The sequence below is a fragment of the Triticum aestivum genome, chromosome 6B (genome assembly GCF_018294505.1).
Source record: "Triticum aestivum cultivar Chinese Spring chromosome 6B, IWGSC CS RefSeq v2.1, whole genome shotgun sequence".
NCBI classification, from domain to species: domain Eukaryota; kingdom Viridiplantae; phylum Streptophyta; class Magnoliopsida; order Poales; family Poaceae; genus Triticum; species Triticum aestivum.
This window is the reverse complement of record NC_057810.1, coordinates 618,646,946-618,656,921: the sequence shown is the minus strand read 5'-3', so window position 1 is coordinate 618,656,921 and position 9,976 is coordinate 618,646,946. Positions and strand designations below refer to the sequence as shown.

General features: G+C 49.2%; 1 protein-coding gene across 1 annotated transcript; it reads left to right on the top strand.

Moving 5' to 3' along the window:
- Nucleotides 1-3,623: 3,623 nt before the first annotated feature.
- On the top strand, nucleotides 3,624-5,358 carry LOC123134568 (uncharacterized). The gene has a single exon (XM_044553795.1). The coding sequence runs from the start codon at nucleotides 3,715-3,717 to the stop codon at nucleotides 5,020-5,022; it is 1,308 nt and encodes a 435-aa protein (XP_044409730.1). The 5' UTR covers nucleotides 3,624-3,714; the 3' UTR covers nucleotides 5,023-5,358.
- The last annotated feature ends 4,618 nt before the right edge of the window (nucleotides 5,359-9,976 follow it).

Here is a 9,976-nt window from a genome sequence, read left to right as displayed (position 1 = left end):
TGTCGATCCTAAGAATGCTAACAAAGTATGCAAGCTCCAGCGATCCATTTATGGGCTGGTGCAAGCATCTCAGAGTTGGAACATTCGCTTTGATGAGATGATCAAAGCATTTGGGTTTATGCAAACTTATGGAGAAGCCTGCGTTTACAAGAAAGTGAGTGGGAGCTCTGTAGCATTTCTCATATTATATGTAGATGACATACTTTTGATGGGAAATGATATAGAATTCTTGGACAGCATTAAGGCCTACTTGAATAAGTGTTTTTCAATGAAGGACCTTGGAGAAGCTGCATACATATTAGGCATCAAGATCTATAGGGATAGATCGAGACGCCTCATAGGTCTTTCACAAAGCACATACCTTGATAAGATTTTGAAGAAGTTCAAAATGGATCAGTCCAAGAAAGGGTTCTTGCCTGTACTGCAAGGTGTGAGATTGAGCTCGGCTCAATGCCCGACCAAGGAAAGATAAAGAAGAGATGAGCGTCATCCCCTATGCCTCAACCATAGGATCTATTATGTATGCCATGCTGTGTACCAGACCTGATGTAAACCTTGCCGTAAGTTTGGTAGGAAGGTACCAAAGTAACCCCGGCAAGGAACACTGGACAGCGGTCAAGAATATCCTGAAGTACCTGAAAAGGACAAAGGACATGTTTCTCGTTTATGGAGGTGACGAAGAGCTCGTCGTAAAGGGTTACGTCGATGCTAGCTTCGACACAGATCTGGATGACTCTAAGTCACAAACCGGATACGTGTATATGTTGAATGGTGGAGCAGTAAGCTGGTGCAGCTGCAAGCAGAGCGTCGTGGCGGGATCTACATGTGAAGCGGAGTACATGGCAGCCTCGGAGGCAGCGCATGAAGCAATATGGGTGAAGGAGTTCATCACCGACCTAGGAGTCATACCCAATGCGTCGGGGCCGATCAAACTCTTCTGTGACAACACTGGAGCTATTACCCTTGCCAAGGAGCCCAGGTTTCACAAGAAGACCAGGCACATCAAGCGTCGCTTCAACTCCATCCGTGAAAATGTTCAAGATGGAGACATAGATATTTGCAAAGTACATACGGATCTGAATGTTGCAGATCCGTTGACTAAACCTCTCTCGCGAGCAAAACATGTTCAACACCAGAACTCTATGGGTGTTCGATTCATCACAATGTAACTAGATTATTGACTCTAGTGCAAGTGGGAGACTGTTGGAAATATGCCCTAGAGGCAATAATAAAGGATTATTATTATATTTCTTTGTTCATGATAATTGTCTTTTATTCATGCTATAATTGTATTATCCGGAAATCATAATACACGTGTGAATACATAGACCACAATACGTCCATAGTAAGCCTCTAGTTGACTAGCTCGTTGGTCAACAGATAGTCATGGTTTCCTGACTATGGACATTAGATGTCATTGACAACGGGATCACATCATTAGGAGAATGATGTGATGGACAAGACCCATTCCTAAGCATAGCACAAGATCGTGTAGTTCGTTTTGCTAGAGCTTTTTTAATGTCAAGTATCTCTTCCTTAGACCATGAGATCGTGTAACTCCCGGATACCGTAGGAGTGCTTTGGGTGTACCAAACGTCACAACATAACTGGGTGACTATAAAGGTGCACTACAGGTATCTCCGAAAGTGTCTGTTGGGTTGACACAGATCGAGACTGGGATTTGTCACTCCGTATAACGGAGAGGTATCACTGGGCCCACTCGGTAGTGCATCATCATAATGAGCTCAAAGTGACCAAGTGTCTGGTCATGGGATCATGCATTACGGTACGAGTAAAGTGACTTGCCGGTAACGAGACTGAACGGGGTATTGGGATACCGACGATCGAGTCTCGGGCAAGTAACATACGGTTTGACAAAGGGAATAGTATACGGGGTTGCTTGAACCCTCGACATCGTGGTTCATCCGATGAGATCATCGAGGAGTATGTGGGAGCCAACATGGGTATCCAGATCCCGCTATTGGTTATTGACCGGAGAGCTGTCTCGGTCATGTCTGCATGTCTCCCGAACCCGTAGGGTCTACACACTTAAGGTTCAGTGACGCTAGGGTTGTATGAATATGAGTACGTAGCAAACCGAATGTTGTTCAGAGTCCCGGATGAGATCCTGGACGTCACGAGGAGTTCCGAAATGGTTCAGAGGTAAAGAAAACTATATAGGAAGTGCTGTTTCGGCCATCGGAAAAGTTTCGGGGTCACCCGGTATTGTACCGGGACCATCGGAAGGGTCTCGGGGGTCCACCGGGTGGGGCCATCTATCCCGGAGGGCCCCGTGGGCTGAAGTGGGAGGGGAACCAGCCCCTAGTGGGCTGGTGCACCCCCCTTGCCCCCCCCCCCTGCGCCTAGGGTTGGAAACCCTAGGTGGGGGGCGCACCACTTGCCTTGGGGGGCACTCCACCCCCCTTGGCTGCCGCCCCCCCTTGGGAGATTGATCTCCCAGGGCCGGCGCCCCCCTCCTGGGGGCCTATATAAAGGAGGGCAGGGGGGAGGGCAGCCGCACCCAAGTCTTGGCGCCTCCCTCCGCCTGCTACACCTCGTCCTCCTCCCGCAGCAGCTTGGCGAAGCCCTGCCGGAGTTCTGCTGCATCCACCATCACGCCGTCGTGCTGCTGGATCATCATCAACCTCTCCTTCCCCCTTGCTGGATCAAGACGGAGTAGACGTCACGCTGACCGTACGTGTGTTGAACGCGGAGGTGCCGTCCGTTCGGCGCTAGGATCTCCGGTGATAGGATCACGACGAGAACGACTACTTCAACCCCGTTCTTTTGAACGCTTCCGCTCGTGATCTATAAAGTGGTATGTAGATGCATCTCTCCTATGACTCGTTGCTTAGATGAACTCATAGATGGATCTTGGTGAAACCGTAGAAAAAAATTTATTTTCTGCAACGTTCCCCAACACTTACATGCCACGGCGAGCCGATCCAGATGCGATCTCGATCACGTTTCGTCTCGAACTCTGCCACAAAGGTGTTCTCGCCCATCGATCTAAATTGCAATCCTCTAGGGTTCCCCCAGGCAGGGCGGAGCGCACTAGCGATGGTTTGGATGTGAAGCAGCTTCCTGTGCAAAACCCTGTCCGCGAGGAGCCACTTTTGCGCTTCTCCTTCTTTCGTGTCATCGATGACTAGAGGGGTCGCCTCCTCGTCCGTGATCCCTAACTTCCCCGGCGCCTCCTCTTGTCGAGCCCTAGCCGTCCGCGAGGAGCTAGAGTCCGTCTCGTTCTGCTTGCCATCAACCGATGAAGCCATCTTCTGCCGGAATCAACGATTGCCCGGCCGGAGAGATCCGGCAAGCGTTGTTTCCGTCCACCGAAACCCTAATGGCCGCCAAGGGGTTTTTAGGTTTTCGTGGAAAACCAGTTAAGTATGGCCTGGCAGAGGTCCGGATGCTACGAGTTGTTCCCGCGATTTAATCGATGATGATCTTGCGCTACGTACCGGCGCTCCAAAATTACAGACCGTATCCACTCCTGTCACGGATTCAGGGCTGAACACGATCACGACACGAAACGGCCACGGCGTGTAACGAAGCGCCCCTGATCCATCCGTGAAGTCCGAAACCCTTTCTTTTTCTTCTCTTTTCTTTCTATAAGTGACGAGAACGTCAAATCTGAAACCCCGCCCGTCCGGTCCGCACTACAGAAAAATAACCCGCGCCGCCGGCCGAGACGAGGCCGAGGGAGCCGCCGCCATGGAGCAGCTCCTGGATAGCTTTCCGCAGCCCGCGGTGTACGACGCCCTATCCCTCCTGGAGCAGGTCAAAGCATGCTTCGCGCCCGATCCGGACCTCACCGCGGAGTTCCTCGACCTCTTCGCGCGCTTCAGCAGGGGCGAGATCGTCGACATCCCCGCCGTCGTGGCCAGGGCGTACGCGCTCCTCCAGGGCCATCCCGACCTCATCCAGCGTTTCGACACCTACAACCCCTTTCTCCGCCGTCCCGCTCAGCACGAAGCCGAGCCCGTCCGCGATGATCCGCCCAAGCGGCCCAAGAGGGAGCGCCGCCACCCGGCCGCTGCCGCCTCCGTCGACGCCGACTGTGCCGGGGCCATGCGGTTCCTCGAGCGGGTGAAGCTGGCGGACGCCGGGTTCTACGACAGGGTCCTCGCGCTGCTCTTCCACGTGCGATCGGAGGTCAAGCTCGACGCAAATCAAATCTACGACAGGGCCCGGGAGATTTTCGGGCCGGCGCACAGCCGTCTCCTCCGCGGTTTCACGGAGTACCTTCCGACGGGGCGTGACTTTCTGAGGCGTCGCGCGCCCAAGAAGGAGCCGCCGGAAGAGCACCGTGCTCCTGCACCCAAGCGCAAGGCCCCCGCCGCCGGAACGGCCATGATCCGAGTCGACGTCGCCGGCAAGAAGAAACCCCGCGTCGACGAACGGAAGACGACCAACCAACGTGCCTCCCCGGCCGTCGATGCCCCGAAGAGCGGCGACAAATTCTCCAAGTTTAGGGAGGCGTGGGAGTTCGAGACCACGTACACCAAGCTGGTGGTCACGATGAGACGCACCAAGAAAGCACTACAAGAACTCAAGCCAAAGAAGAAATCACGGGAGGAAGCCGAGCCGGCGAAGGAACCGCCGGAAGAAATCAAGCCGTCGCCGGGCCACCACGTCCGGCCGCGTACGTTCGAGGAACTCTACCCCAGCCGCGAGTGCCGGGAGGTTCTCCAGGAGATGTACGGCGACATGTTGGTACCGATGCGGGAGGCGCTCGAGGACGGCGCGCGCACCGAGCTGGCTCTGAAGACGATCAAGCGCAGGCTGAAGAAGCTGGAGGAGGTGGCCGTGAAGATCACGAGGGAGCGGCGGGATCCCGCCCGCGTTGAGCGCCGGATGGCAGAGCTTGTCATAGATCAAGTGGTGCTTCTTCGGGGTCGGACGGAAAGAGCAGCGGCACGCAATCCTGATGGCCCGTGCGAGAGCCCAGCCGGCATGTCCGAGACCAAGATTGACATGGACCAAGATTTAAGAAAACAACTCCTGGTTCCTGTAATGTAAGAAAACAACTTTTCAAGCCATTTTTTATCCAACACATAAATCTCTTCGGACTACTCTTGGTTCCTGTAAATCCCCCCAAAATGCATGCTCACAAAAAAATTACATAGAAACAAGTCCTAGGATTAATCTGATGTTTTTTACACTATAATATTCAGCGAGTCAAATCCACAAAAGGCTTTTATAGTGATATAAACTTCATTCCTACTATTTTTCAGTCGACTAAATCTCGGCACTCTTCTCGTGGGCTACCCGTCTTGGGTGCGGGGGGTTGCTTTTTTTCACCCATGTGTACAACTCGACCCGGTTTAGTGTGTGAATGTCTTTTTTTAACTAGAGGATACCCCACGCATTGTTAAGGGATTTGGTTGATGAAAATTTGGGTTAATAACATGGAAAATCAAAATAATAAAAGAATACATATGATGTACTCCCTCCGTCCCATAATGTAAGATGTTTTTTGACACTAGTGTAGTGTCAAAAACATCTTATATTATGGGACGAGGGAGTATTATATTTCAATATGTATAGTTGTAACAACATTTACATATTGATTGAAAAAAAAATCCCATGCATGGTGGAATGTTGTGGTGAGTCTTTTTTCGTGCATGATTGCATCTTGGGATGAGCTTTATCGTAGTCATTGTTGTATGATGAGGTGACATGCTTGCGCGTTGAGATAAATAAATTGACAGAGATGAGTCTCTTGGCCATGCATGATTTTCAAACAGCGTGCTAGCGGTGTCTGTTTGTCCTCGTGCCAGCATTAAGGGGGGCGCATGTGCATGACTTCCCCTTGTAGCCCAATCGTATATGACAGTCACTTCTTAGCGTAGAATCGACTGCAGGCGTTTCTCTGGGCTCCTCCATGCTGCCCCCTTTCTCGTCAGGAGTGAGTAACCCCTCTTCGTGGTTCAGTCAACAACAGGCGCTTGTTAGGCAGTGCTATTGCGTCTTTTTAAGTAGGGACAACAGTGAATGAGCTCTGGGTTTTCAGTTAAATTTTTGTGGGGACTTTGGCAGGCTTTTTGCAGGTTTCAGTTTGTTCATAATGATTTTATGTGTCCGGGGGCAGATTCAGTTGTTGCAGACTTAGTGCATAGTGCTCTTTGGTTTTTCTGAATTCACGGGGCGTGTTTGACTTTTAGTCAGTTTATATGCAGATTCAGGGGATTACGATACTTACTCAACTTCTTTTATTTTATCATGAGATGTAGTCAGTATTTATGCAGATTCATTTAGCGTGTTTTCTCTGGGGGAAATGCAGTCAGGGGGAATTTCCTCTGAATCTGCATGGTGCTTTTATGTGTCAGGTTACAGATTCAGTTATTGCAGACTTAGTTCATAGTGCTCTTTTTGGTTTCTTTGATTTTTTTTTCAAACTCATAGTTTTGCTGGGTGAATTTTTGGTTGCAGATTCATAAATTTTACAAACTCATGTTTGTTTTCAGTCTTTCATTCTTTGATTTCTTTCTTCAGTGTTTGTCTTTAGTTTCCCTTCCTCAGTTCTCAGTTTCTTAGTGTACCTCAGTTTCTAAGTTCAATTAGTCTCTCTCTCTCTCTCTTCAGTTTTATTCTTCGCATAATCATTTTAATTTCTCGGTCAGTTTCATTATATGGGTTTCAGTTTTAGTCCTATTTATTCCTTATTATCTCGCGGTGATGGCTGCAAAGCTAAGAGCTAGTTGTTGAGCTTGTCATAGCCAATGGCCGCAAAGCTGCTTGCCATAGTCTCGCGGTGATGGGTGGTGCAGGAGGACATTCCTTTTTATACGCTCTTTTTCTTTTGCTTTTTCTTCTATGTATTATATGATCGTCTCATTCCCCCTTGATTTTGGTTTTATGTCTGTTCACTGTCAAGCATGATGTTTTAACTTGATGGTTCATAAAATTTGCTTGTCACAATTAGTTTACCTGTAACTACTGGTTTGTGAATACTACTTTTTGCCTACATATAGATATAGGTTTTTGTGGTACTTGGCGTGCTTTCGTATCTTGAGGAGTTTCTTTAGTTTCCTCTTACAAACCATGTATGCAATGAGTTACAGTAAGAACCCGTGAGGCAATTTCTGAGTTCACTTTCCATTAACTAGCCGGTGATAAGCCAGCAAGTTGATATCTTCAGTTAGTACGCTGGTTGATATCTAGCTGGTGAGTACATCCGAAGTGAAACTCTCTGAAATTAGTTTAAAATAAAGAAAACAACTGAAACTTCAGTTAGTTTACGACAATCATGCATTTTTTCCTCGTATTTTTTTATGATTTTATAAATGGAGCATAACTTTATTCAATTACAACGGCCATTTTTGTACTAATTGATTGTGGGTACAACTTCTGAGAAATAACAGAAAGCAACTGAAACTTCAGAGAATTTCATCTTGCAGCAAAGATTGAGTATGCATGTTCATTCATTCATTTTGGTTTGTACTACCTGTTATATTTTTTGCAGTACCTAGCAAACTCCCCCAGTCTCAAAATAAGTGCCGCTTATTTAGTATAAAGTTACTAAATCAGCGGCACTTATTTTGGGATGGATGGATATCATTTTTCTTGGTGCCAAGTATGTCATGTCCCCAACAATGTGTAAGAAGCCTACCCTCCTTTTCAAGCTGGACATCAAAAAGGCTTTCGATTCTGTCAGATGGGACTACTTGCTCAGCCTGCTCAGTCGGCGTGGCTTCTCGGTTCAGAGACATGCTCGCAGCCCTGCCGCAGTCGTCCTCCTCCAGAGCCCTTCTCAATGGGATTCCAGGAGAGCCTATCTGGCACGGCGCGGGCCTCTGGCAGGGCGATCTGCTCCCCCCCCCCCCCCCCCCCCCCCCCGGTTATTTGTCCTAGCCATTGACCCTATCCAGGGCATTCTCAACACCACCACAAGACAGGGCAAGCTCCACCGGATAGGGGGCAGGGCCGCCTGCATGCGCTCCTCGCTATACGCCGATGATACCGCCATCTTTGTGCCGCCTTTTAAGGAGGACATCCAACAGTTAACCTCCATCCTGGCAGGGTTTGGTGAGCTCACTGGTCTCATAAAGCACCTGGAGAAGAGTTCGATGGTTCCTATTAGTTTCAACGGCATTGACCTTGATGTCGTTCTTGAGTGCTTTCCGGCCAAGCGTGCTACTTTCCCAATGCGCTACCTCGGCCTCCCGTTATCTGTCCACCGGCTCAGAAAAATCGATCTTCAACACTTAGTGGACAAAGCTGCAGGGAAGTTGGTGCCTTGGCAGGGCCGGTTCATCACGGCGGCTGGGCGAGACGAGTTGGTTAGATCGGTGACCACCTCCCAGGCCACTTTCCATGCCACAATGATTAAACTTCCTGAGAGAACTCTGAGCAATCTCAATAGCTTAAGAGGGCCTTCCTTTGGGCGGGAGCTGAGAAGGTCTCCGGTGGGCAATGCAGGGTCAACTGGAAGGTCGTGTGTAGACCAAAGAGCCTTGGCGGTTTAGAGTCCTCGACCTTCACTTATACCGGAGAGCTTTGCGCCTGCGATGGCTATGGTACGAATGGAAGGAACCTGATAGACCATGGGTGGGCACGGGAAACCCATGCGATTCCACGAACAGAGAGCTCTTTTATGTTGCGACCACTATCATCGTGGGGGGCGGTCGGACGACGCGTTTCTGGTACTCCCCATGGCTGGAAGGAAAGAAACCCAAGAACATTGCCCCGCTCGTGCTCGCGAGCTCATCCAACAAGAACAAATCCATAAAGGAGGCCAAATTGGGTACACTGGAATAACATGGGCGAGAGGCTTTCGGTTCACCATATTGCACAGTTCTGCATGCTTTGGGAGAAGCTCAGCCGGGTTGAACTTCAGGATGACCTGGCCGACGACATCAAGTGAACCTCACGACCAACGGCACATATTCGCTCGCCTCAGCCTACAAGGCGCAATTCGAAGGGGCGTTGGCAACCAACATGAATAAAGTGGTATGGGGAAACTGGGCACCCCCAAGTACAAGTTTTTTGCGTGGCTCATCAACAAGAACAGGATTTGGACGGCTGACCGGCTACAGCGGCGATGGTCGCCCAATTGCACTTTATGCCAACTCTGCAAAAGGGAGCCCGATATAATGGCACACATTACGTTCCAGCGTAGGTTCTCCACACGCATTTGGAATGCACTGAGATGTTGGCTTGATACGTCGGAGCTCGACACCACCGACTGGGCTGGAATCTCTTCGGCCCATGAGTGGTGGACAAGGATGGTCCTTGGTCGTGGACATCGGAGGAAGGCGGTGTCTTCGCTTATAATGCTAGTCTCTTGGGAGGTTTGGAAAGAGAGAAATGCGAGGGTTTTCCAGAAGAAATCCTTAATGCCTACCACGATGCTAGATGGCATCAAGGTGGAGGCCAAGAATTGGGTTTTGGCTGGGGCTAAACACTTGTTGAGGAGTCTTTTGTTTTTTCGCATTTGTTGAGGAGTAATGACCCTCATTGAGACCTTTTTTAAACTCTTTCTTTATTAATGCGATGGGACAAAGCTTTTGTCGCCGTCTAAAAAAAACTTTTTTGTAGAAGAATATTTTCCTGATTATCTTTAGTTAATTGCAGCGGGAAGGTGTCCCTCCTATCGATAAAAAAGCATTGCACCCGTTACACATCTTCCATCTTATTTCCGAGTGTGTTTCATGTCACATGTTCATCTTCTTTGTGGACGTATTTCATGTTTCCTACAGTGCCATCACAGCACTCGGCAACGCCAACGGCTCTGGAAATCTCATAACTAATCATTGTTCTCCTTTTGATCATTTTCACTTTTTGATTCCTTTCTTCAGTTTTTTTATTTTATGTTGGGGAACGTAGCAGAAATTCAAAATTTTCCTACGTGTCACCAAGATCTATCTATGGAGAGACTAGCAACGAGAGAGAGGGGAGTGCATCTACATACCCTTGTAGATCGCTAAGCGGAAGCGTTCAAGAGAACGGAGTTGAAGGAGTCGTACTCGTC

Excerpts from the sequence above, each read along its gene's own strand:
- LOC123134568 (XM_044553795.1), top strand. The coding sequence starts at position 3,715 with ATGGAGCAGCTCCTGGATAGCTTTCCGCAGCCCGCGGTGTACGACGCC.